Raw genomic sequence first — 27,012 nt, forward strand, 5'->3', positions numbered from 1 at the left:
GTCGCTGTCCACCGTCTGTTTATGGCATCTGCCCCCCACCCTGGAGGTGTGGCTAAAAGCTCAATCTGTTGGGCATCTCTGCACGGGGACAGAGGACCAGCGATGAAAGATCAAGGACCAACGATGAAAGCAACGTTGTATCAGAGGACACGTTTCCCAGAGCAGCAGTCATCCTCGGCGATTCAGACGCCTTCCAACAGAATCTTCAACTCCACCAGCCGCTCCAGGGCTCAGGCCGGGGTTGGAGGGGATGGACGCTGCCAGTGCTGCTGTTACCAGGTGCTCGGCCTTCAGAGGCACACGGCAGAGCTGTCCCAGAGATCACCTCCGTTGCCCCCTCCTCTCACGTGGCTGCTTTCCCAGAAGGATAGTGTGGATTTCATCACTGCGGTTGGAGTATGTAGGTGAGGACTGATCTCGTTAGAGGTGAGCGTGGATGCCTCTAGTCACTGTAGGCTGTTGTCTAGAAAGTGATGTTTGGGCTCATGGGCTGAAACCCCGCATTCTGGAGGTCAGAAGCCGAGGCCCGGGAGGAGGAGGGGTGCTCTCAGGTGTCACTGGGGGCAGTGTCCTCTCCCAGGGTGGGGGTGCAGGACCCGGCTCTCAGCTCTGGCCTGCCTTCCTTATCCGTGTCCCTTCCATGGCCTTCCTGTGCTTTGCTGAGCTTTCTTTTACAAATTGTCCATTATACATTATTAGTTTAAATTTACCCTTCAAGCTTTAAGCCGTGGGACAAAATTCCCATGTGGTGGGCTGAGATCAGATCTCTTAACAGCCACGCTCTGCGGGCCGTGGCAGAGAATCGACCACAGCTAAGCTTCTGGTTATTCAGCTCAGTCACTCAGTCGTGTCTGACTCTTTGTGACCCCATGGGCTGCAGCACGCCAGGCCTCCCTGTCCATCACCAACTCCCGGAGTTTACCCAAACTCATGCCCATCGAGTCGGTGATGCCATCCATCCATCTATTCCTCTGTCATCCCCTTCTCCTCCTGCCCTCAATCTTTCCCAGCATCAGGGTCTTTTCAAATGAGGCAGCTCTTCGCATCAGGTGGCCAAAGTATTGGAGTTTCAGCTTCAACATCAGTCCTTCCAATGAACACCCAGGACTGATCTCCTTTAGGATGGACTGGTTGGATCTCCTTGCAGTCCAAGGGCCTCTCAAGAGTCTTCTCCAACACCACAGTTCAAAAGCATCAGTTCTTTGGCACTCAGCTTTCTTTATAGTCCAACTCTCATATCCATACATGACCACTGGAAAAACCATAGGCTTGACTAGACAGACCTTTGTTGACAAAGTAATGTCTGCTTTTTAATATGCTATCTAGGTTGGTCATAACTTTCCTTCCGAGGAGTCTTTTAATTTCATGGCGGCAGTCACCATCTGCAGTGATCAGGGCTCCATAAACTGCCCAGTTGAATAACTGACTGTTATTCAGTCTGCTTAGCTGGAGGCTTGGGGGAAAACCTCCCACCCCGTGGAGGCTTCGTAATGTGTCCGCTCGTCTGGGCTGAACCACGTTTGTTTTGCGGAGTCCCTTCTCTTGGGTGTTTCTGGCTGGGGCAGTCCCGAAGGCGCCGTGGCTTCGGCTGCTTGGTGGGGTTCCGCTCGTTGCTGTGGTTCCAGCTGGTCCTCCTCCACTGTGAGTGCATCCTCGCTGGCTCCTGCCCGCCCCGCAGACTTCAGGCCGAGGAGTCAGGGCAAAGTCAGCGGCGTTACCCAGACTACTTTACTGACTCCTGGAGCTCTGATATCAGATTCTTATATATATTGTATATTACAGACACACACACCAGCGTGCTTCTGCTTCTCTGGTTGAACCCTAACTAACATGCATCTCCATCCCCCTGAAGCCACTGTTTTATTCACTATTACTTTCTTAGTAACGGCTTATAGTCAGCCCACTATATGCGTATTTCCTTCATATCTGTAGTTATATATCTGTGATTCAGCCCAACCACCTGACTTTCTTAGTGGCTTTCTTCTGAGGAGTGGTTCAGCACAGCACATCCAGAGTCACGCCGTCCGAAGTTCTCTAGCTTACGAGTGTTTGATACCCCCAAGGAACGCAAAGTCAGTTCACACCCAGCCCTCTCTGGTGATGAAGCACAGACTGTACCCAGATGAAAGCGCAGCCCTGGGGGAGAAGCCACAGCTCAGGCCGGCAGGAGACAGAGAGACACGGGGCAGTGAGCTCGCGGGCAGCAGTGGCCACAGCGGAAAGCCAGGACAGGCAGTGGACGTGAGTCCTGGCCGGAGAAGACTGGAAGCTAAACCACTGCGGCTTTGCAGGAGCAGAGAGCCTGCGTCAGGAGCCTTGAGGTGCCCCTGTGCCCTGACAGGCACCCACCCCCACTGTCCACGCGGGCAGGCAGGCCGGAGCCCGCACATGTATACCCCGTGTCCCGGCTGCCCTGGGTCCAGGGATCCGAAGTGTACTCAGAGTGTAAGGAATTATTAAGGATGCTATTTCAAGGAATAGAAGTTTATCACCTAGACAGCCGAGAAGAGACTTTTTAGTCTCATTTTTCAGAATAGACTTTAAGGTTCCAGGTGCTTAGAATTCTGTTAGAAGCCAAATACAAAGGAGGCCTGGAAGAGACCATCTGAAGAGGTGTCCTCAGATTGATGTTTATCTTGGAATAAGCCCTCAAATCTTGGGATGTTGAGGAAAATGAGACTAAAGAGGGAAGAGTGGAAATTAGCCTTCCAGAAAGTGCCTTTAGCCTGCGGTGCTGTGCTGACACGTGGAGAGAGTTACCAGGCGGTGATAATCTAGAAAGCCGGGAAAAAATTCACAGGAAGACAGTTTCCACCTCACACTGGTTGGTTTTGCCATTAAAGCCTGTGTCTCTGCCTGGGGGGTCACTTCACATTACTAACAAGCGAAAGAAATAAAAGCAAGCTGTCATCTTGGACTTCTAAGAAGCCTTATTTTTTCCTAGAGTCATCACTGTGTTGTCAGCTTCCCACTTCTCCTTTTCACGTTTTCGTGACACATCGCAGATGGTGATGTTCATGACTGTGGCTCGTGTGCATCACAGCAAGTTCCCCTGGTCCGTTTAGGAGGGCAGGAGGTCTGTGAATACACTTCTGTGCCTCCCCTGGTCCGTTTAGGAGGGCGGGAGGTCTGTGAATACACTTCTGTGTTTTGATGTTGTGGCTTAGTTGCGGTAAGAGCCCCCTCAGCTCTGCCCGCTCTGCTTCTCCTGTCTGTTCCCGTGGCGCCCTAACCAGAAACGGTTCTGTTCACCTTGCTGGTGCCGATTTCTCCGTGACTTGGATTCCCACAGCAACAGTTCCGGCCCACGGCTCAGGTATAGTTGATGCCCCAGCAAATGAATCCTTAAATATTCTATTACCCGATGAAGTCTAAGGGTCTGAATAGCTGAGGTTTTCTCTCCATTCCAAAAATAGAATTTGGGTGAACCTAATTTAAAAAATGTTTCCAGCGAGTAATCAATTTTTGAATGAGAGGTTCTGGCCCTATTTGCTGCAGGAGAGTTTGCAAAGATGCTTCAGAGCCTTTTCATCTCCGCTCCTGGTGTCTTGCTTGCCCTGGCGCCTCCCCTCTGGTCTGGTCCCAGCCTCCTTCCTTCCACCGCGATTCCAGCCATATCCAACAGCTCTTAATCTGCATAAAACATGATGCTGTTTTCTTTTGACTGAAAGTAAAAATTAGCAGGAAAGGGAATATGTTTATCAATCTCATCTTACTAACTCTGTAAAATGATACTGACATAATTTTTTTAAGTAGAGTCATATTAATTTCAGGTATAATATAGTGATTCAGCATTTTTATAGATTATACTTGACCTATAGTTTTTTATAAGATAATGTCTCTAGGACCTCCCTGGTAGTCCAATGGTTAAGAATCTGCCTTCCAATGCAGGAGACGTGAGTTCGTTCCCTGCTCTGGAAAGATTCCACCAGGCTCCTCTGTCCGTGGGGTTCTCCAGGCAAGAGTACTGGAGCAGGTTGCCATTTCCTCCTCCAGGGGATCTTCCCAGACAAGGGATCAAACTGGAGTCTCCTGCATTGGCAGATGGATTCTTTACAAAGCCCATACCATGTATCCTTTATTTTGTACATAGCAGTTGGTACCTCTTAATCCCCTCCTCCAGTCTTGCCCCTCCCCTCCTCGCTCCCCACTGGGACCACTAGTTTGTTCTCTGTATCTGTGAGTCTGTTTCTATTTTGGTATATTTAGTTGTTTCTTATTTTTAGATTCCATACATAAGTCATAACATACAGTTTTTTTCTGTGTCTGACTTGGTAAGCATAATACCCTCTGTCCATCCATGTTGGTGCAAATGGCAACAAAATTTCACTTTTTCATGACTGAGTAATATTCCATTGTGTATTTATATAACACACCACATCTTTATCTGTTCATCTGCAGTGGGCACTTGCGTTGCTTCCATAGCTTGATTATTATAAATAATGGAGTGGGTTTTTTGGGTCTTATGGCAGTTCTGTTTCTAGTTTTTTGAAGAACCTCCATACTGTGTCCATAGTGACTACATCAGTTTACATTCCCACTAACACTGTACCAGGGTTCCCTGTTCCTCACATCCTCACCAACATTAATTTGTTATTTGTAGTCTTTTTGACAATAGCCATTGACAGAGCTTTCCAGGTGGTATGCGGGCTTCCCAGGTGGTGCTAGTGGTAAAGAACCCTTCTGCCAGTGCAGGAGACATAAGAGACATCTGTTCAGTCCCTGGGTCGGGAAGATCCCCTGGAGGAGGAAGTGGCAACCCTCTCCAGTATCCTTGCCTGGAGAATCCCATGGACAGAGGAGCCTGGCGGGCTACAGTCCACAGGATCACACAAAGTCGAACACGAGTGAAGTGACTTAGCGCCCACACATTGCCAGGTATGGGCTGGTCATTGTAGTTTGATTTCCTTATCCTTGACTTAGTTTTTTCTTAAGTGCAGCTTTTATGTACAACAACATCAGACACCTTGGCTAGGGCTACAGCAGGATCTTGAACAGGAAGGGTTTTTCATGGGAAGGGGGGGGCGGAATCTTTCTAAGGAAGTCTGATTATTTTAATAGCCTTCCCTCAAGGGAAAACGCAGATGAGGGTGAAGCTGTCTCGGGCAGTTGGATAAACCTTGAAGATTGTAACACAGCAGGATTTACGTTCCTGGAAAATCCCATGGACAGAGGAGCTTGGTAGGCTACAGTCCATGGGGTCACAGAGAGTTGGACACGACTGAGTGACTTCACTTTCACTTTTCCCCAAACACGGGACCCTGCCGGAAGCTGCATGGACGTGATTGGGGCTCTCGGCACTGACCACTGCTCTCACCGCTGGGGGGGTTTGACCCGCGCAGAGACACCTCACTGAGTCCCCCCTGTGCTTGTCCCCGCAGCGCCAACCTGTCCAAGGCTGCCTGGGGCGCGCTGGAGAAGAACGGCACCCAGCTGATGATCCGCTCCTATGAGCTCGGTGTCCTCTTCCTGCCGTCAGCGTTTGTAAGTCCACGCGGCTGCCTAACCGGCCGTGAGCAAAGGTGGGGGGTCGGGGTTCCTGATGGGCTGTGAGTGAGCGTGATGGGGGTGCAGCTCCCTTCTTTGGGCTTCCCAGATGGCGCTAGTGGTGAAGAACCCACCTGCCAGCGCAGGAGACGTAAGAGATGCCGGTTCGATCCCTGGCTCGGTAGGATCCCTGGCGGAGGGCACAGCAACCCACTCCAGCATTCTTGCCTGGAGAGTCCCATGGACGGAGGCGCCTGGTGGGCTTGTAGTCCATGAGTCACGGAGAGTGGGACATGACTGAAGCAGCTTAGCACGCACGCATGCAGCTTCTCTTCCTTAGTCTCCCTGACCTGCCTGAGGTCAGGAGGTCAAACAGCTGTGAATTTGTTTCCCCAGTCGCTGTTTTGGGTGCCTTGTAATCGCTGCTCTCAAGGAGTATATCCAGTAGGTGACGGAGGATCCCGCTTTGGGTAAAGTCAGTAACAGTCTGTAAATAAAGATTGTGAACCAGAACATGAAAGTTACTCCAAGGTGGTCAGTGACATGTCACCACAAGGAGGACTCAGCCAAGTGTGAGACTCATTCTGCACGGGGGTGACCGGAGACCACCTTCAGGAGCAGGACGTCTTGAGGAGGGGGCAGCGAAGGATCCGCAGCTTCTGGGTCAGCAGAGAGGAACAGCAAAGGCAGGCTATGGACGAAGTGGCCTGAGCACCAGCTTGGAGGCTTGGAGGCTCATGGCGTCTGCTGGAGACAGGGTCCCAGGGGTCACAGAAGACCTGCTGTCACACTCACGGGGAAGCCCCCAGGAGGGCACCACACGGGAAGCTGCCTTTCTCTCGGTGTCCTTTTTCTCTTGTTGCCACTCGCTGTAGTTGAGTTGGTGGTAGGCACACCCGTGATGCTGGCCCTTGGCACTCCACTCAGCCTGGACCAGGAGACTCAGCCACGGGAGTGCTGTGAGCTGGTCCTGAGACTTCACTTTGGGCCCCGCGGTGTGAGGGCATCATCTCCAGGTGGGCTGAGAGCGCCTTTTCTTGGTCTCGGGGGGTTTCTCCACAGAGCCGTCTCACAGACTGTCCTGCGGCAGCCTTGTCACAGACGGGGTCGCAGACGAGGAGGTGACTTCCCCAGGCTCTGCCCGCTCAGCAGATCCAGCAGCCCCCAATGCTCCGTCCCCCCGACCCTCCTGTGATGCTCAGCTATGTCACCGGAAGGTAGTAAGCCCTCAGCGCTGGGGAACTAATACTCAGGTGCTGTGATCATCGTGGCTGTAGCTTTGAACTCAGCCGAGAATTATCTTCCAGCAAAAGCTTAAGTCATGGAATAAATTCTGTGTTACTCGTTGGCTTTCATTGTCAGCATCTGCAAACTTCCAGTCCTTTCTAACTGTTCCAGCGTGATCCCTCATCACGAAAATGAAAACAGGAAAGAACTATGCTGCACTTACAGGAGCTCTCAACCCCTCGAAGCGACTGATTTTTACCTCCAATGTTGCTTCTGTGTGTGCATTAGAGAAAGCATGGCCATAATCGTTTAGAATCCGCAGAATGACTCTAGACTAGCCTCTGCTCAGACAGTAAAGAATCTGCCTGCACTGTGGGAGACCTGGGTTCGATCCCTGGGTCGGGAAGATCCCCTGGAGAAGGGCATGGCACCCCACTCCAGGACTCTTGCCTGGAGAATCCCATAGACAGAGGAGCCCGGTGGGCTTCAGTCCATGGGGTCACAAAGAGTCAGACACGACTGAGCAACTAACACACCACTGTGGAGCATTCTAGGTAAAATAGAGATTTAGTCATATATAAAAACCGTCAGGCAAGAATATTAAAAAATGGACTCCCCCCATCCTACACTGTGCCAGCAGGTCCAAGATAGAGGCCTCCAGCAGGGGGACGTGGAGTTGACTTACTGAGGCGGCGGGTTCTCGAGTGAACAATTCCTTGTCATGTTTACACGTGCAGATCCCATGCTTCACAGCAGGCCTCCTGCACACACTCAAGAACCCACACGCGCCGCCATCTTGTCATCAGGCTTCCCATCTGGGCAGATCGCCATGTCCTTCAGCGAATCCTCAGTGACTGGGCAGAGTGCTGAGATGAGGCGTGTGGACAGCACACGAGTATCTGACCTCGCTTCCCAAGGGCCTGATGGTCGAGCTGAGCAAGGAGGTCATCGCAGTGAAGCAGACACCTTGTGTGAGAGACGCCCCAGGTGTAAGCTGGCTGTGAGCCCCGTGAGGAGGGCTGAGAGACGCCCCAGGCGTAAGCTGGCCGCTGAGCCTCCTGAGGAGGACTGACAGATGCCCCAGGCGTGAGCCGCGTGAGGAGGGCTGAGAGACGCGTGAGGAGGGCCAGCTGGCCGTGAGCCGTGTGAGGAGGGCTGAGAGACGCCCGGGCGTAGGCTGGCCGTGAGCCGTGTGAGGAGGGCTGAGAGACGCCCGGGCGTAGGCTGGCTGTGAGCCGTGTGAGGAGGGCTGAGAGACGCCCCGGGCGTAAGCTGGCCGCTGAGCCTCCTGAGGAGGACTGACAGATGCCCCAGGCGTAAGCCGCGTGAGGAGGGCTGAGAGACGCGTGAGGAGGGTCAGCTGGCCGTGAGCCGTGTGAGGAGGGCTGAGAGACGCGTGAGGAGGGCCAGCTGGCCGTGAGCCGTGTGAGGAGGGCTGAGAGACGCCCGGGCGTAGGCTGGCTGTGAGCCGTGTGAGGAGGGCTGAGAGACGCCCGGGCGTAGGCTGGCTGTGAGCCCGCGTGAGGAGGGCACTGGGCCCGACTGAGCAGAGCGCAGAGGTCTCAGTGCGTACCCAAGGTCTTTAGGTGCGTTTTTCAGAAGCCAGCTTGAGCTGCCTTAGGCCCACAGGAGGGGGAGTGTGGTGGGATCACGGGATGGGAGGGACAGTGGAGACGTGGAGGGCTGGGCCGGCCGGCCCGGGGACCGGTGGCAGACGTGGGTTCTGTGGGCGGCCGCCCCTGCTGCAGCTCCGTCAGGGAGCTTCTCAGCCCCATTGCGGGCCGTTCTGCGTTTCTAGTCACTGCCCAGGCCTGGGTCTGCCCTCCATGCCTCTCTCCTTCCCAGCCCCGGCCGCCAGGAGGGCCTGCTTGCAGAGAAGGGGGTTTGGTGAGAGCTCAGAAGCCACCCAAGAGGTAGGAGCTGACTGCCAGAGCGTTTCAGCCGTGAGTGAGGTGATGTGTCTTATCTGCAGGAAGCAGCTAAAGGGTTTTTGCAACACAGGAGACGCTGTCCTTCAGCCGCTCTGTCTCGTCTGCCTCACGTACTGTTCTGCGGAGCTTCTGAGAAAGTAGGAGAACTCTGTGTGGCCCTGACAGGATTAGCAGTTTTGGATTTGACTTTGAGGGCAACCCGGAGATCTCTGCCAGGTCATTAGTCATCTTGCAGAGGCTGCAGGAGCCCAGAGCGACACCTAGCTCGTGAAGGAGAGGCCCTCCCTGCTCAGAGTGCGCCCGGCTGGTCCCTGGACTCGGTGCCTGGGGTGACCTCCCGCAGGTCGGCTCCGCAAGCACCTCCCGCCGCCCGCTTGGTCCCCCCGGGAGCACGAGGAGGCAGACGACGCGGGGGCTTCGTTCTCGGAGGCCCGTGCTGCTGTCCCAGCCAGGCAGCCCTGCGTGTGGTGCCCACACCCAGTGCTGGGGGTCATCTGTATCCAGTCCCCTGATTCGAGTAGGAATCCCATGGAGACACCCTAGAGACGCCTGGGGCGAGGCTTACCGCTTCCCCGGTATCCCGCACCACCCTTCTCAGGAGCCTGATCTATGTTACGGACGACCCCTGAGGCTCCCCGCCTCCCCCCACCCCATCTCTCTCATCTCCACTGCAGGTGCTGCTCCTCTGCACCCCACAGCCTTCGAAAACCGGGGCTTGTCCTGTGTACCCTGTGTTGTCATTGTTGACTCAGGCGTCTCCTCAGCTGGGCTGCGAGCTGCTCTCACAGGAGGGCCTGGCACATGGGAGACTGTCACTGAAGTCTGTTCATCGGTGTTGCTCCCTTGAGGTTTTTGGAGCACCCTCGCCCCTTTGTGTGAGGAGGACAAATATGCAGAGCAGTGACTATATGGGTGATGTGGATTTAATCAAAGGGGTATTGGGTGGTGGTGTTCAGTTGCTCAGTCATGTCCGACTCTTGGCAACCCCTTGGACTGCAGCACACCTGGCTTCCCCATCCTTCACCGTCTCCCAGAGCTTGCTCAGACTCACCTCCATCAAGTAGGCGATGCCATCCCACCACCTCGTCCTCTGTTGTCTCCTTCTCCTACCTTCAGTCTTTCCCAGCATCAGGGTCTTTTCCAATAAATCTGCTCTTCTCACCAGCTGGCCAAAGTATTGAAGCTTCAGCATCAGTCCTTCCAATGAATATTCAGGGTTGATTTCCTTTAGGATGGACTGGTTTGAATCTCCTTGCTGTCCAAGGGACTCTCAAGAGTCTTCTCCAACACAACAGTTCAAAAGCATCAATTCTTTGGCGCTCAGCCTTCCTTATGGTCCAGCCCTCACATCCATACATGACTACTGGATAAACATAGCTTCCACTAGATGGACCTTTGTCAGCAAAGTGATGTCTCTGCTTTTTAATAGACTGTCGAGGTTGGTCATAGTGGAGGCTCGTGGATCTTGTTAGGAGCAGTTGGCAGCATGGGACAGCTCACCTGCAGCTGTCTATTGAAACTGAAGAATGTACACACAGACTCATGCTCGCGATCGTGGTGGTCTGTTGCCTTACTGACAGATAACAGTCCCTCTGTATTCATTCAGTGTCTTAAACTTGCTGTGTTGGTCATTATCTTAAATGGTTGCTGGTAGTGGTACAGTCTAAGGCCCAGTGTGATTCCTGTGTTTGGGTTTCTCCCTTCAGTGCTGTCAAGACAAGCCTTTTAATACGTTTAGCCACACGTTTGTCAAAGACGTACTTAACACCCAGTTCTCGAGTCGCTCTTCTGACTGGACATCATCCAGACCCAGTTTCTGGAGATCAGTCCTCCTTTGTGGCCCTTGGGCAGAATTCCATGTGCGAAACACCCACTTTTCTGAGTTAGCAGCAGCCAGAATCACCGCTTCCGTCCTTCGTCGGTGGGCCATCCCGACGTCTGCGTTCCTGAACACGGGCTTGAGGCCAGCATTGCACGTGGTCAGGTTTTGTGCTTGGCGTGGGCACAGCCTCAAGCGCGGCAGAGGTGCCACCCACAGGAAGCCGGCGGCTCTCCTTGCCCATGGCCATCTTAGGGGCCAGTCGTTCCGAAAGCGTGTGAGCGGACACACTGTGGCCTACAGACTGCAGCGGGTGGAGAGCCGGCACTTCCATTCATAATAGTGGTGCCATTGGAAAGTTCTGGGACTGATCTGAGAGCCGACAAGTTCCCGGTAACCAAGTACTGATGTGTTCCCATTTTTTCTGCTTTTTGTTTTTCTGGCTGTACCAGGCCTTAGCTGCAGCGTTCGGGATCTTTAGTTGTGGCATGTGGGATTTCGTTCCTGACCAGGGATCGACCAGGGCCCCCGGCACTGGGAGTGTGGAGTCTTTAACAGCTGGACCACAGGGGAGTCCCTTCTGCTGCTTTTAAATGCGTGAACACATCCTTGTGTTCAGTGATCAGTAAACACGTCATTTTGAGGTTGGCCTAACTTGCCGTCGAGTCAGCAGCTTTCTCTTCGATCGGGAACACTTTCACGACCTTTGGGGATCAGTGTCAGGACACGCCTGACCGTGCTCCCCTTGGCTTTTCTTGGCCACAGTAGGTGCTTGACAGACGTTTGTTCAGTGAAGACTGTTCCTTTATGGTCTGACTTCAGCTTCCACTCTTACAGTGTTTTTTGAGTTGTCCCTTTTGTCGTGGCAGTCTGAATGCAGGTTGGGAAAGGATTTCCAGACACAGAGCATTTCAGAAAGGAGCGAGTTTATTAAGAACGAAGAGCAGAGAGAAAGCAGGCAGTGCCAGTGCAGGGGGCTGCCACCTCCTGACAGGCCAGGCGGAATTGACATTTTTGTGGGTTAGCAGCCAACTTTTATGCCTCAAGACAACCCTAACCCTAACCCTACTGGCAAATCATCATTAGGTGATTGGTTGGGGCCCCATATGGTGAGTACCGGGGTGAGCATCTCCACCTAATATGGGGTCAGGAGGCCTGCTGGTGATGATCAGAGGAGCTTTGGGCCATGGTTACAAAGGACCTCAGTCAGCTCAGAGGTGACCTTGGTCCCGGTCTCTGCTTTGTGGCCATGATGTAAGGCCTTGCCCCCGTGGCTGTGGGACAGGACTCCACACCTTTAACTGAGGCGTATTTAACTTTTAGGTTAGACTAATTCATCTAGGTTCAGAAAAATCTCAATATAGGAAAGATTACCTCGGGATTTCAAAGGCCAGCATCCGTTTTCTAAATCCTCAGGCATCTGCGAGGGTTTCAGGGAGATACAGGTTTCCCCTCTGTAAACTTGGTGCGTTTTGGTGTTTACTGAGCACCAACATAGGCTGCCCACCGCTTTGTCCAGGGTTCCTCCCACCTCTGGAAGTGATGCACAAAGGTGGCCCGGCATGCTGAGCGTCCCTGCCCTTGTCCCGGGCTGAGAACCGGCCCGGCCCCTGCTCAGCCCCAGGCTCACTGCTCCTCAGACGGTGGGTTCTCTTTCCTGTGACCAGAAACAAAAGTGCTGCAGACAGATGCCCACCAACTTCCAGTTTTCACGTCTTTACTTTCTCTTTTTTCCGTTCTGGTTAAACATTTTTTACCAAACATGGCTCTGGCTGGAAGAACTATTAAAATTTACAAGCGCCCCCACCTTAACCGTCCCCTTGCTCTCACTACACCCTCTCTGCCAGCCTGCCCGGGGCCCAGCACATGGCTCGGGCTCTCAGAGTTTCCCAGGAGGCCACGGCTGAGGTGATGTTTCTTTGTAACCTCTGGTGTTCTTCTGCCCAAGTGACAGGACCACATCCTGGCCTTACCTCAGCGCACCCCCCACGCCCCACCCCACTGCTCACCGGTGCACGTGCAGTCCCCACGCCTGCCTGTCCCGTCTGCCGGGCACAGCCTACGCTTCCCCTTCTGGTCCTGGCCTCTGCTGCCCAGGACCCAGCCCATCCGCCCCCCTCGGCTCCCACCTCCTGAAGCGGTTTCTGCCCCCAGCAGGGTCTGTGTGTCTCCGCCTGAAGCCCTCCGTGGTCCAGGAGACAGCGTCCGGTGTCCTCACTGACAGCACACAGGGAGTGGGAGCAGCGTGCCTCCCGCCGCCTCTCCCCCTGCGTTCTGCCCCCACCCCTGGACCCACCACGCACAAGTGCTCGTCGGCACGCAGTGAGGTGGGCTGTGGCAGCCATGGCCGTTTCCTAGCTGTGTGACCCTCCGAGCCTGCTTTGTGCTCAGTTAGAATTAACTCAAAGAGACAATATAGGATTGGAGAAATTCCAAGGACCAAGGAAGGGAACTCTCCCAGAGCACAGAGTCTGAAGGTTTAGGGACTTCGGATCTGTAGGAACCAAAATGACAGAAAGAGGAGGGAGGTGGTTGCCGCCCCGCTTATGAGCCATGACTCTTGGCCTTTTTACCTCCTTTTTACTCCTCTGGGCTTCCTTCGCCGCCATAACGTGGGCGGTCGTTTGAGAGTGAAGAGTGGTTACGTGTAAAGTATTTACAGCAGCACCAGGTACTTAGCAAGCGCTGGGCGCAGGTCACAGTTAACATAAACCAGCACGGAGACCAAGCCGTTCCACAGAAGGCGAAGGCGGAGACTGAGCTTTAAGTGACCCGGATTCTTGCTGTCACAGCCGCGATGGCGCAGTGTTACTTCCTCTCCTTCCAGAGCGTCCTCCACACTCTCCTAGTCAGCCCCTCGCTTCTCAAGAGCCCATCCCTCTCAGCCCTGTAAGGAGTACGCTGTCCCACAAAGCTTCGCCAGAGCCTCCGGCTGGAGGCCCTGAAGATCATGTACTTCAGGAGAAGCAAGAGAGCCACCCTCCTGTAACTCACTTCCTTGTCAGTCGCTGCATCTCTGATGAAAGGCACTCACTCCTTCTAGAAGATTCATCTGCCACTAGTGTTCCCCAGGAAAATTGGACACCTTGCCTAGGGTTTTACTGCTTGAGGATGCTGCTCGGTTAGTTGCAACTAAAAACGTAAGTTACATCTGGAACTGAAATGTGAGCCTGCTTCTTGCTCTCTGTGACTGAGCTAAGCTGCTAAACCTAATCTCACTGGTCACAGTGAGAACCAGCTCTTTCCCTCCCAGAAAAGCCAGTAATTTCTCAGGCGTGGTTCATGTCCACCCTCTCACCTGGCGTTTTATCCCTATATTGTCATAATAGCTGTCTTCAAAGTGACCCGTGCCTGGGAGGGTGCCTTCCTCTGTTTTGTAAAATGCCAACTGGTACCACTGTGATATATAAATGATGATAATTAGAAGACAGCCTCAAATTATTTGACATCCAGATTGAAGGGGAAAGTGGCACTTTTTAAAAAAATATATATAGGATACCCTAGAATTTGGATCAGAAGTGGCAGTCTAGGAAAAAAGCACATTGCTTGCTGTCAGACATGGACAGCTCAAAGCTTCTGGTGTGTGAATCAGCCACCGCAGAATGGCGCTGGGGGCCTTGAGATCTGGGTCTGAGCCATAGACATTCATCATCCCTCACCATACTCACTTGAGAAGTAATGCAAGTAGGCCAGGAGCTAAAGAAGAGGGGAGTCGTTTTTTGCCTGAAATGCCATAAAGTTTTTGATAATGATTAAATTGGCATCACTTCCCAACCTCTGGCCTCTTTTTTATTTTTTTAAAGATGTGAAGGGCCAGGGTTTCCAGAATTTGGCTCATTCTGTCTTGTTATTCAGTTGCTAAGTCGTTTCTGACTCTTTGTGACCCCGTGGACAGTAGCCCGCTTCCCAGGCAAAGATACTGGAGTGGGTTGCCATGTCCACCTTTGCAGTGGAACTTACTTGCTCAGAAAACCTTCTGCAACTCCTCACTGTACATCACAGTAAAGGCCACTCTCTCACCAGGGTCCTGCGACACCCCGGCTGAAGTGAAGGATAGCCAGCTGAAACTTGCTTCAGGTGGGGCTGGACCCAGAGGTCTGGGCGGTGCCATCTGGGTTCGTTTCTTCTAATGCCCAGTTCCGTTTGAAGGACATGGGGCCCGGTGGGCAGCTTGGGGCTCACACATTGCCGAACTGTTGCACGTTGTTGCCTTCCATGGCCCCGAGGGAGGGCTCTTGTCTAACACTCAGAAAGGATTGTCCGAGGAGACACGCATGCTGACCACGCAAGACACCTTAGTGGGAAGGGGCGCCGGGTGCAGAGCAGGAGGGAGGGGAAGCCCAGGAGGGCCGCTCTGCCCCGGGGCTCACCGCCGCGGCCTCTGGTGACGGGGTTGGCTTCCAGGTTGTCTGGCCAGTCAGTCTGACCCAGGGTCCTTCCTGGCCGCACAAGCATTCCTCAGCCGAGATGGATTCCAGCACAGAGGATTCTGGGAGGTTGCCAGACATGTGGACTGGAGTCTGCTCTCTCCTTTTGACCTTTCCCAAATTCTTCCAGTTCCGGTAGCTTGTTGGTTCTGCGTTCCTTGCGGGGACCCCTTGTCATCAGGTAACTCACGCAAGGCGTGACTGTCGTGCCTGAACACGGTGGCAGTTTCAGTCGTGGTTCCTGTAGCAAGACGAGCTGCCCAGAGAAAGGTGGTCTCTCCCCCGCATCCCTGACTCAGGGCTCGTGCCCCTCTCTGTGGCCAGGAGACGGGGGTTCCATAGGGAGAAGCCGCAGGCGTCTACGCTGCTTCCCCTGCACAGCCCTCTGCAGCCTGCCGCCGCGTTCCATCTCCGGGTCCCCAGCGCTCCCCCCGCCTCCCTCACCATCCCCCTGCAGTGCCTTCCATCAGGTTGGACTCCTCCCCCCACCCCCGACGTTGCTCGCTGCCAGCTCTCCATTTATCATAATTATCAACTTTTCAAGGTCCAGCAAAAATATTTTCTGTGGAGCCTTTTCTTAACCCACCACCATTACGAGGTCATTTCTTCCTTTTCTGAGTGGAGTCTCACATGTTGCGCAGCTCTACTCACCCGCGTCTGGGGCGGGGCATCACCCCTCCCTCCCTGCCCACAAGGCTTCTGCTCAGACGCCCGTAAAGTAAGTGGGGAAGGTCCTTCAGCCCCATTTTTGCAGCTCAGCATTTCTTGACCACCAACTACGCATCAAGGCTTGTGCTGGGTGTTGAAGTGAGATGCATTAATGCAATAACATCCAGAAGATGGGGGCGTCCCAGAGTTGCAAGTGGTAAAGAATCCGCCTGTCAATGCAGGAGATGCAGTTTCAGTCCCTGGTGGGGAAGATCCCCTGGAGGAGGACATGGAAACACACTCCAATAGTCTTACCTGGGAAATCCCATGGAATGAGGAACGTGGCAGAGTCAGATATGACTGAGCACACGTCTAGAAGGGTATTGTTCCCATTTTACAAGTGAGAAAACGGAGGCCTAATGGATAACTGGCCCAGTATCCCCCTGTGACCGTCTTTTTTAGTTCCTCTCGCACACAAGTTTTTTGCTGCCTCTGGGCCATTGGGGATTCCGTGCCCTCCTCCTGGACCCACCCTCACCTAACCAAATACAGTTCACCTTTCAAAGTTTAATTAAAATGTCACCTTCTCGGGGAGGCTTCCGCTGAACACCCCTCCCCAGCAAATCTAAAACAGGCCTACTATTTTCTTAGGACTCCCCTGTTGTTATTCATAGCACCTATCACAAACTGTAGTTGTTTGTTTTACTTCTATAAATATGTCTGTTTAATGTCTCCCCACTAGACTGTACATCCCGTGAGAACAGGGATTGTGACAGTTTTGGTGACTCCTGTACGTTGAGTACAGGCTGGCCCAGAAGAGGGGCTCAAGGAGTCGTGAGTGGGGTGAATGAATGCAGCCTGAGCCCCTCACACCGCCCTTGATACCTGCACAGACTCAGCCCGGGTTGCCCGAAGGCCAGGTCCACACGGCGCTGACGCTTACCATACCCTCCTGTGCCCAGGAAGGAGCAGCCTCTCCTTCCCAAGTCTAAGTTGTATGCTCACCAGGATAGGAGCTGTAGGCCTAGCACTTTGTACGGGTTCCGGAGACAGAGCCCCGCTTGCACTGTGGGCATCTAGGATGAGAAGGAGCAACATGAGTGTGAACGGGTGCCCAGAGGAATGAGGTAGAAACAGCGTGCTGGGGTCATCCGGGAAGGGGCCGGGGGAGATCAGTGGTGTGGGGAGCACCCGGCTGACCTCTGGGGTGCCCGTGTGGCGGGCAGGCCCCATGTGAGCAGGCAGGAGCAGTGTGAGCACCGGCCGGATGCGGCCCCTGGCCTTGCATCCCGATCAGGATCCAAAGCTAGTACTAGCCTCTTCTGGAGTTCTTAGACTCAGGCTCCATTTGGGTGGGTCTTGTTGAGTTCTCATTGTTACAGTCCTATCCCATTATCTTGGATACTTCCATTATACGTGAAAGGAACATTCACACTTTACCAGAGTGAGCAGCCCATTACTACAGCAATATTGAAAGTGTTCGAAGTATTTTATAGTATCTTCTACATATTCCCTGCTGCTGTACACAGAGATTGGTAGAAATGGGCTATCACAGCTAAAATTGTTTTTTTTTCCTCGTATATCTTTGTATACTTTAATAAACTTTTGCAAGCTTTGGTCTAATTTATTTTCCGAAACTTGGACATCTCATTTTTAGGAAAAGAGTAATTTGCAGAGTGTCATAAATATATTTGACCTAACCAATATCAGAAAAGGCTCTGAAACAGTCACAAAAATAGCTCTGAATTTTGTTGTGAGCACCATAAAAATATAATTGCATCTTGGGACCTTCTTCCAGAAAATGAGATGCAATTATAGATTCTGTGTGTTTGCAGGGCCTGGACAGTTTCAAAGTGAAACAGAAATTCTTCTCCGGGAGCAGCCAGGAGCCCGCAGCCTCCTTCCCTGTGCCGTACGACCTGCCTCCAGAACTGTACGGGGACAGAGGTGAGACCCAGGGGACGGAGAAGCTCGGGTGTGAGCGCCAGTGCAGAGACGAGGGTGCTCAGAGAGAGCCGCAAGGTGCGCTCTTGGCGGGAGCGCGCTGGCGCCCTGCTCTGGGAGCACAGGTTCCCTGCCCCGTCCGCGGCCAGGAGGCACGGCTCTGAGGCCACTGGGTCTCAGAACCCCCTGTGCCCTTACTGATCAAGGACCACAGACAGCTTTCCTTTACCCGGGTTTCTATAGCTGTTGATATTTGTCATATCAGAAGTTAAAGCCAAAAATTTTTTAAGTACTTATTGACTTGTTTTAAAATAATAATAAGCCCACTGATAATATTTAAAATATCTAAAATGACACTTGGCCAATTCAGGTTAGTTTGGAAGACGGCCTTGTTTCCCGTTTTGCAGACTCATGCACTGTCTGGGTTAACGGCTGGAGCCTCGTCGCTGCTCCGCGTGCCGTCACGCATGTCGTGTGGCCTCTGTACACCCAGGCAGCAGTGACCAGTGACAACTCCATGTTAGGGTGACCGTCACTTTCACTTTACAAGTGTGCCCCCACCCCCTTGAAAGGTAGGTCTCCAAGTCACCCGCTGAAAACTGCTGCGCTAGGCGAGGACTTTAAGGTCAGAGACCAGGTATTTTTTGCAAGAGGAAGCCCGTGGCGTCTTGGTGCGGGTTCCCAGTGTTTCTGGAGGGAGCCTGGCCGGGGTGGGCGGCCCCTCCTCTGCACCTGCTCTGACGCGGCCCCTCCAGCCCCAGAGCACTTCTCTCAGCCCCGGGAAGCCTGGCTTTGAGGCAAGTTCACGCTTCGCCAAGCTCACACAGGGGGAGATGTAATACTGTCAGGACGGGGCAGATCCTGGTGCATTTTCCCCTGTAGGGTAGACGTCTACTGGGGTAGGCAAGTTATAGTCCACAGTTTTTGAGCAAACGCTAAATGTGAACAGGGCAAGTTTGAGGTTTGATTGGAAAGTGTTGATGACGTCATCCCATTAATACTCCCAAACCTTGGGTTCCCTAATGGGGTTGGCGGGTCCCTTCCTCCCCCAATCGAGGCTGGCTGGGGTCTGGCCGCCTCCCACCCCCACTCACTCTTCTGGCTTCGTGGTGAGCCAAGCCTGCCCTTCTGATGGCTCCACTTTTGGGTCATCTGGGCTCATCTGACAAGCCCCTCCTGCCTCACACAGCTGGCTTCCTCTCTGGTCACATGGACAGCTTCCAAAGGCATTCTTGTTCCCTTCCTCCCAAGCCATGTGTATTTTTTGAGTCCTCTTAAGTATGTTGTTGTAAATTCACCATATTTGTTTTTCACTAGCAAGAGGTTCTATCAGAATTTCAAGGAATCTGTGACCACTTCTCCCCACTCTCCAGCTCACAGATGGAAAACACTGATTTAGATCCAGGTGTTTATGCACCAGCCTGACAGCTTATCATGTGACGTTGGGTGGTGGTTTGCCTTATCTAGGCCTTAGTGTCTCCATTTACAAAATGAGAAAGTGAAAGCACACAGCTCACTGCTGAAGAGCAACTGAGATGAGGTCTCGAAAGCGTCTAACCAGTGTCCAGCTCAGCATTAGCATCCAGCTGCTGTTAACCAGTTTCTGGTACTTAAAACACCCGATGCAGTTATGACGGAGCGGACGGTCGTTCTCTCGCCCGCCCCTGGGGAGCGGACAGAGCCTGAGACTCGTGCGGGACGTGACCCGACGCCCTCCTTCCCCTGCTGGCTTTGGCTGTGCCTTTATCTTTTTTCCTTCCTCTTGTTTTTCCGTTCCACTCCCTCCTTCCTGCCCCCCCGACCTCCCAGTTCTCTTGAGTAAACATAACTGGTGGTGGGGAAGACCCAGTGTGATGATGGCCTTAGGCTTAGCCTCCTGGGCTAAGCGTGTGCGTAGCTCTGGGCCTTGGGCACTGCTTGACAAAGGGGCACTTTGCCAGGCCCGGCTCAGACCTACTGAAACGAGCTCTCCAGCAGTGGGTCCCAGAAAAACGTGCCAGCAGCTCCCAGTCAGCCCAGACAGGGAGCCGAGGGGCAGACACAGAGAGGGTCAGCATCCCAGCAGCAGGGCGCGCCGGGCTCTGCTTGCCCTCTGGACTGTAACCTGGGGAGGCGCTCGGCTTTGTCTAGCAGGGTGGTGGTGTTTAGTCACTCAGTCGTGTCAGACTCTCTTGCAACCCCATGGACTGTAGCCCACCAGGCTCCTCTGTCCGTGGGATTTCCGAGGCAAGAATACTGCAGCAGGTTGCCATTCCCTTCTCCAGGGGATCTTCCTGACCCTGGGATTGAGCCTACATCCCCTTTAGGCAGACTGTTTACCACTCAGCCAACTGGGAAGCCTGTCTAGCAGCGTCCAGGCACCTAACCAGCACTGACAAGCATCTCACATACACACACGACTGTCATGAGGCACGTTCTCTCATGGGACAGCTGAGGAGGTTTGCCTGAAAAGGCCTTCATCTAAGCCAGTGAGTGGTGATGCTGACTTACCCCCCATCCCCTCCTGTTGGCATTTTTGTGTGTGTGGCTTTCCCCCAAGGTTGTGGAGGGCCTTCCAGCCAGCATGGGGAAGAATCCGCCCAAGAAATACAGACATTTGTTTATTTATAAAACAGAGCATGGGATTTGCCAGGCGGGTGGTTTCCAGGTCCTCACTTGGACATTACCGGCTTATTTTGAAGGAAAGGATTACAGTCACCATTGGTGTCCACAAGGGGTGCCTCCAGGACCCCCTGGATACAAAATGCTCAGATCCTCGAGTCCCATGACAAGCCCTCTATGTCCCCGATTCCACATCCCCAGATTCAGCCAACCCCTGATCGTGTAGTAGTATTTATTGAGGAAATACCAGCGCATAAGCGGACCTGCAGGGTCAGGCCCCGGCTGTCCGAGGGTGCGCTGAAACGCAGCGGTGCTCTTTTCAGTTACTGGAGAGTGTCTGTGTGCCACAGATCCCGCGCTGCAGAGGATCTCGACTGGCTGTTCACATAGCAAGGGTCAGAGTGTCTCCTACCCGGGGGATGAAGCACGGCTGCCGTCACCCCACAGAGCAGTTTGCAGGGAAAGAGGAGAAAGTGCAGGGACGTGCAGATGCAGAAGATGACGTTTCTAGGGCAGGAGAGCGGCCAGTGAGAGTCAGGTCTCCAGCCCTGCTAGCCCCCTGCCTCTTAAGGACATTCACAGAAAGTGTGGTTTCCTGCTTTCAAACCATCTGGAGGCCAAAGGCTAGAGATCAGGCTTCTGATAACGTGTTGCCACCTTGGATGTTCTTTGGCTGCTCCTGCAGCTGGGAGCTGCTGTTTGCATGTTCACACTATGATTATTCAACACAAGGGCGAGGCTGTGCGGTGCGAGCAGCAGGTACCATTGTTAGCAGGCCAGCCTCCCAGCTGCCATCTGCCTCTGCTCAGGAAGAGCCAGCGCCTCCCCCAGGGGCGGCTGGCTGGTCCATCCCAGCCGACCTGCCGAGTGAGCTCCCGCCCTTCAGACTTGTTCCGTCACTCGTGTTTCTCAGAACAGTAGTAGGGGGGTTTGTTTTTAATCCTTGCAATGTATTTTCACCCTACCCAAGGCAGCCCACTCCAGTATTCTTGCCTGGAGATTCCATGGACAGAGGAGCCTGATGGGCTATAGTCCACGGGGTCACAAAGAGTCAGACATGACTGAGCAACTTACACCTTCACACTATTTTGGTTCTTTTGGAAGAAAAAGTTCACATTTATTGAGCACCTACAATATGCTGGGAGCAAGCTTCCCAGTCATTCGCATTCATGCTTCACAGTAATCCTGGGAGGTTGGGAGTGTAATTAATTCCCATTTCACAGACGGGGAACCCGAGAGCAAGACCCACAAGCCTTCCCCAGGCCGCACACAAAGACGAAGGCAGGATTTGAACCTGGGTCTCCTTTCCGTTGTGTCAGTACCATTCGAAGGCCTGTTGCTTTCCTCGATGTGGGTCTACAGTCTTTATTCAGAGATCTTCATGGCTCACCAGTCACTGGCCTTAATATTTACAGAACAAAGCCGCTTCAGGGACATGACTCTGGGCCTGTGGTTCTGTGCGACCGTGACCAGCTGAGGGCAGAAGAGTGGCCACTTGCCTGAGCCCGTTGTCACTGCTGGTTTCTCCAGCTTCTCAAAAGAAGAAAACGAGAGCCACCCTCCTTTCTAGGCTCTCTGTGCGGATGGAACACGGCATCTTGCACAGTTCATAAGCTTATCTCATTTAATGGGCTTCCCTGGTGGCTCAGTGGTAAAGAACCTGCCTGCCAGTGCAGGAATGTGGGTTCGTGTCCTCTGTTGGGAAGATCCCCTATAGAAGAAAATGGCAACCCGCTCCAGGGTTCTTGGCCTGGGAAATCCCATGGACAGAGGAGGCTGGTGGGCTACAGTCCATGGAGTTGCAAAAGAGCCAGACACGACTGAGCGACTAAGCAACAACAGCATTTCATTTAATCCTATTGCCAGCTCCACGTCTCAGGTGCAGATAAGGAAACTGAGGTTCAGAGGTGACGGGACTTGTGAACCTTAGTGGCAAGCCAGCATTCACGCCGGGGTTCACGCTCCCATGCCTTAACACGAACCTTTACTGCAAGCTCCTACCCAGAAGGGCTCAGTTCAGAAAGGGGCTCTCGTGATATGTCGACTCCAGCCTGTGAGTGACTTGATCCTATCAGGTGAGTGGATTTTCTGTAATCGTATTCAAATAAGTATTATACTCATGTAATTTTTTTTCCCCCAGATCGACCATGGATTTGGAACATCCCTTATGTCAAAGCTCCTGATACACACGGGAACATGTGGGTTCCCTCCTGAGAGCAGGAAAGCTCTGTGAAGTTGACATGTGAGGCCTGAGCCCCAAACACTGGATGTCCTTGTTTGTAATGGGTGTTCACTTCCCTTAATGTTTTATCTGCCCCCCCTGCAAAACTCTGCAAAGGTCAGTCTTTCAGACGTGAGTGTTGGTTATCCTTTCATTGGTCACTGTTGATATTCTCACTTGGAAAAAAAAATTGTATATTTTCTTAACTCCCTTTTCTATGCCTTGGAATAAAAGCTATTAAACTTCCCCATATTAAAAGAATATAGATAGATAGATGCAAAATGATCCTTCTGGTGACGCGGACTCTCACGGTGGGGTCAGCGGTTCTGAACAGAAGGTTGACACTGTAAATTGTGCTCCGTTGGGAAGGGTGCCCCTGATTCAGCTGAAACTTTCCAGAGCAGGAGTGTGGCCCGTCACCCCCTCCAGCTTTCTGGGTGTGTGTCGGCATCGCTGCAAGGGCTGCTGTGGGTCACTGAGGCCCACGAGGCTCCGCAGACGCCACGCGCCTCCTGACAGTCGTCGTCCTGCAGCTTCCCACGACACTTCATCCTCCCTGCCCACGGGCCAGCCCCTGCCTGCCCTGTCCTCAGCCATCCCCGCAGGTGCCTGGCAAAGCACACAAGCATCCCACTCGCAGGAGCCCCTGCAGAGGAGCTGACGGGGAGGGGCTGAGGCCCAGAAAGGTTCAGGACGCCCGCGGGACCCCAGCCGCCCAGGTCAGCGCAGCGGGCATAGCCCTGCTTCTCGTCCAAGTGCCCTCCACGGGCGGGAACGGCGCCCTCCTCAGACGACCCAGCGCCTCTGGATTCCTCTGTGTGGGGCTCCTTTCTGTGGTCCTCAGCCTCTTCATCCTGTAACTCAGAATCCAGTTGGTTGTTAATTTTGAAAGATTCTTTTTTAAGATGCTGGTTTTTCAGACTGTTCCTCAGAAGCCAGCAGTACTCACACCAGAAGTTGGGGTGTGGGGGGGTAAGCATTGTGGCAGGAGGAGGCTGGGCAGGCAGGGGTGGGGTCTCCTGCCTCCTGCTCCCCCTCAGAGAAGGCCTCCTTTACTCTTAAGTTTTGGGTTCTATAAAGGATATCATCTGGGCGTGTTTGTTTTGCATTGTGCTTAAAAACATAAAGTTGAAAAGCCACTGAATTAAACTAGGTCCTTCCACTGGTAAGAAAAGTAAGGCTTAAGCCTTCTTGGAACCTGCCTTCTGCTTTAACGACCTTGAAACCCTTATCAGATTTGAGCCCAGCAGCAGCCCTGGGTTCGCAGTAAAGGCTGATGTGACGATGGGACCAGCCCAGGATGGGAACCCAGCCGTCTGAGTGGGCATCCAGAGGACTGTGGTCGACCACCCAGGATGCCCGCCAGCACGGTGGTCCGCCCGGGTGGGGGTGGGCACAGTGCAAGGCCCCAGGCAGCCCCAGACAAGCCACCCAGCCAGGGAGCATTGCAGCTGCAGGCCAGTCATCCCAGAGGGGAGGAAGTCCCTCTTTCCCAGAGGTGCGGGCCAAAGCCCCTTGCGGTGTCTGCTTGGCCAGGCTGAGTCACGTGTTCGTTAGACTCGCCCAGCCCCAGCTCTGTTCCCTCCGCCCTGTGAGACCTCAGGCAAGGCACGTGATACCTGAGTCTTCATCTTCTCATCTGCTGAGTGGGGCTCACAGCCATCCTGCCTGCCTGGTGGGATTGCTATAAGAATCACAGGAAACGGTGTTCCTGAGCGCGGGCAGGAACTGATCAGTATAAATCGGGATGATTCTTGATGAGTACCAGGCTGGCAGTCTCTCCCTGGGGCGTTTAGAGAATGGTAACTCGAGGGTCAAAACCCACGCCTTCTGAAAACTTAGCTACTTCCTGCCGATAGCACTGCTTCCCACACCACACAGGTGGGTTTTCTGAACGATGGCGAGATTGGAGACTCCTGGCTGCAGCCAGGTGGCGGCTAGGCCCCTGGATTCCAGGTGGTGGGGCTCTGTTTACAGAGGAGACTGTGTCACAGGACCCCTTTGCCCAGGGCCCGGCCTCTCTACTCTGAACAGAGTTGAGCAGCTCTGCAGACCGCACGCCTCCTGCCCTGAAAGCACAGATCCACGTTGCCTGCCGCCTCCAGAAAGGGGGGTCCTCATGGAGGCTGCGTGGGACTGAGGCTGGGGTCAAGGAGTCCACGTTCAAGTGACCCCACGGGTGAGCTGACGCTTGAGCCCTGGAAGGAAGTCCATTTCACAAATGAAGAAACTGAGGCTCAGATCTGTGAACTGCCTGAGGCCGCCTTCTTGAAGATGGAGACAGCTCTCGCTTCCTGAACGCCTCATACCGTAACAGGTTCAAGGAGTGGGCACCTTTGTGCCTCCATTGGCAGAATCTTCCTTAAGAGGCAGGAATGAACCTTGTGATTCCACGAGCCACTTCCCGCCTCTAGAAACAGCCTGGGCCCCATGAGGGGCCCGCCTGAGCCCCGACTCCACCCTTCCGGTCTTCTCCGGCATTTCAGGGCACACTTGGCGGTGAGCGGCCTCTCCTCTGCGTCTCTAGTTCCTCCTTCTACTGTGGCTCCCTGGCCCCTGCCCACAGCCCACTGGGTGACCTTAAGAATAAGAGCAGGTGTGGGGAGGGGTTGGTGGCACGAGGGAAACTCGGGTGGTGATGGAAGGGTCTCTATCATGAATGTGGGTTTGGTTACACTTTCTGAAACCCCTTGAATTATGCACCAAATTGGTCATTTTATTGTACGTAAATTATAACCCAGTAAAGCTGCTTTTTAAGAACTCGAAGAACACACAAATTCAGATATGTGCACTGTGAAAATTCTACATCAAAAAAGTGAAAAAAAAAAAACAGTTGTTGAAATCTCTGTAAATAAACTCTAAAGTACTTGAGGGCAAGTGTATTGATCGCAGTTTATTTTGAAATGCTTTAAAATAAGATGTGTAAAAGGATGAGTAGATATATGATAAAATATTGGAAAATTTGTACAATCTAGATTGCTGCTCTAAAATTCTTTCAACTTTGGTACATGTTTGAAATTTCATTATCAAATGTTGTGAGGGGAGACCAAATAAGTTCAGGTTTCTGGTAGGATGAAATAGCTCCTACTGAACCCACTCTTTCAGAAATAAAAATAGAAGTTGTGGTGTGGAGCTTACACAAACCAGCTACTGAAAGTGACCAAAAGAAGGGAGTCAACAACTGCAAGAAAGGCACTCTATACAGGGTGAATTTCCTCTTTTTCCACCACTTCCGGTCTGAGGTCAGGTCTTAGTCTGCACCACACAAGGCAGGTAAACCTCCAGTGGAAAATCTACTGTCTTTGTGGCTTGGAGATCCAGAGCACAAGACTTGGAGCAACCAAACAACAGAAGAGCCAGAGTCGGGATTCCCAGTTTCTCTTTGTAAACTCTTCGCATCTATGGCTGACCACTGAGCCGCACATGCACCACTAAGGCTAAAAGAACTAAACTAAAATCTGAGCTACTTCATGCTGTACGGGAGATAATTTTGCAGTTGAGTTCACCTAAGTTAACCGCCTGTTTAAAAATTATTTTTAGAGGAAGGTGATTAGAATCCAGAATTTCTACATCAAGACTTTTGAGAGTCCCTTGGAGAGCAGTGAAATCAAACCAGTCAATCCTAAAGGAAATCAGCCTTGAATATTCATTGATGCTCAAGTTAAAGATCCAATACTTTGGCCACCTGATACGAAGAGCTGACTCACTGGAAAAGACTCTGATGCTGGGAAAAATTGAAGGCAGGAGGAGAAGGGGACGACAGAGGATGAGATGATTGGATGGCATCACCAGCTCAGTGAACATGAATCTGAGCAAACTCCCAAGAGATAGTGGAAGACAGAGGAGCCTGGCATTCTGCAGTCCATGGGGTTACAAAGAGTTGGACATGACGTAGTGACTGAATAACAACCACCAAATTATATATAGCAGCCACTAGTCACACATGATACTTAAATTTGTTGCTGACTTTAAAGTTAAAAATTCTCGGGGGTGGGGGGAGTTTCTTTGCCCACTTGCAAGTCTAGTAGCAGCATGACAGACTTCAGAAGAGCACAGATACAGGATATTCCCATCGTCACAGTAGTGACGGACAGTGTTTATTGGATCAGTTAAAACATGGAGACTGTCAGAGCTGACCAGGGAAAGGAAAAAGAAAAAACACTGCTGTATGCTGTCCGCAACAAATACACCTTGAAGATATAAAGACACAGATAGATTGGAAAGTAAATGGAAAATATACACTATGAATGTTAAGTAAATGAAGCCTGTGGTGACTAGATTAATATCAGACAAAATAAACTTCAAGGCAAAGGGTATTACTAGAGATAAAGAGAGACATCTCATAAAAATGGTCTCTGCATCAGGAGGATATAGTAATTATAAATGCTTATATTCAGGCAGGAGACAGATGGGTCCCAGGCTGAACAATTTCTCTCCTGTGGACAGAAACTCCATAAAGCAGGTTGATGGAGGAGGCTGGGCCTTGCCCAGATAAGAGATAAAAGGTCACACACTCCATCCTCAAAGTTAAGGAGACCTCCCAGACTGCACATGCCAGAAAGGCTCCACAGAGGTCAACAGGAAGGAAACGTCACCTAAGAGTAAGTGATGCAACTTCCCACAGGCCTCTTCTCTAGCACCCCTCTTGGCTAAAAGATGCACACACATGCAGGAAGATCCTGAGATAAGCCAAAGACAGACTCAGAA

At 52.6% G+C, this 27,012-nt stretch overlaps 1 protein-coding gene across 4 annotated transcripts in view; it reads left to right on the forward strand.

Annotated features, from left to right (window-relative positions):
* TDP1 (tyrosyl-DNA phosphodiesterase 1) overlaps nucleotides 1-25,176 on the forward strand; it is a 74,271-nt gene extending 49,095 nt beyond the window's left edge. For 3 of the 4 annotated variants that reach the window (XM_065941427.1, XM_065941430.1, XM_065941428.1), the window contains 4 exons: nucleotides 5,382-5,484; nucleotides 17,375-17,486; nucleotides 17,891-18,055; nucleotides 22,225-25,176. In XM_065941427.1, the coding sequence (XP_065797499.1) occupies nucleotides 5,382-5,484; nucleotides 17,375-17,486; nucleotides 17,891-18,012 (337 nt within the window). In that variant the 3' untranslated portion in view covers nucleotides 18,013-18,055; nucleotides 22,225-25,176. The remainder of the gene's footprint in view (nucleotides 1-5,381; nucleotides 5,485-17,374; nucleotides 17,487-17,890; nucleotides 18,056-22,224) is intronic. The other variant, XM_065941429.1, reaches the window with a different exon arrangement.
* The last annotated feature ends 1,836 nt before the right edge of the window (nucleotides 25,177-27,012 follow it).

Source organism: Muntiacus reevesi, chromosome 7 (assembly GCF_963930625.1).
Source record: "Muntiacus reevesi chromosome 7, mMunRee1.1, whole genome shotgun sequence".
NCBI lineage: Eukaryota > Metazoa > Chordata > Mammalia > Artiodactyla > Cervidae > Muntiacus > Muntiacus reevesi.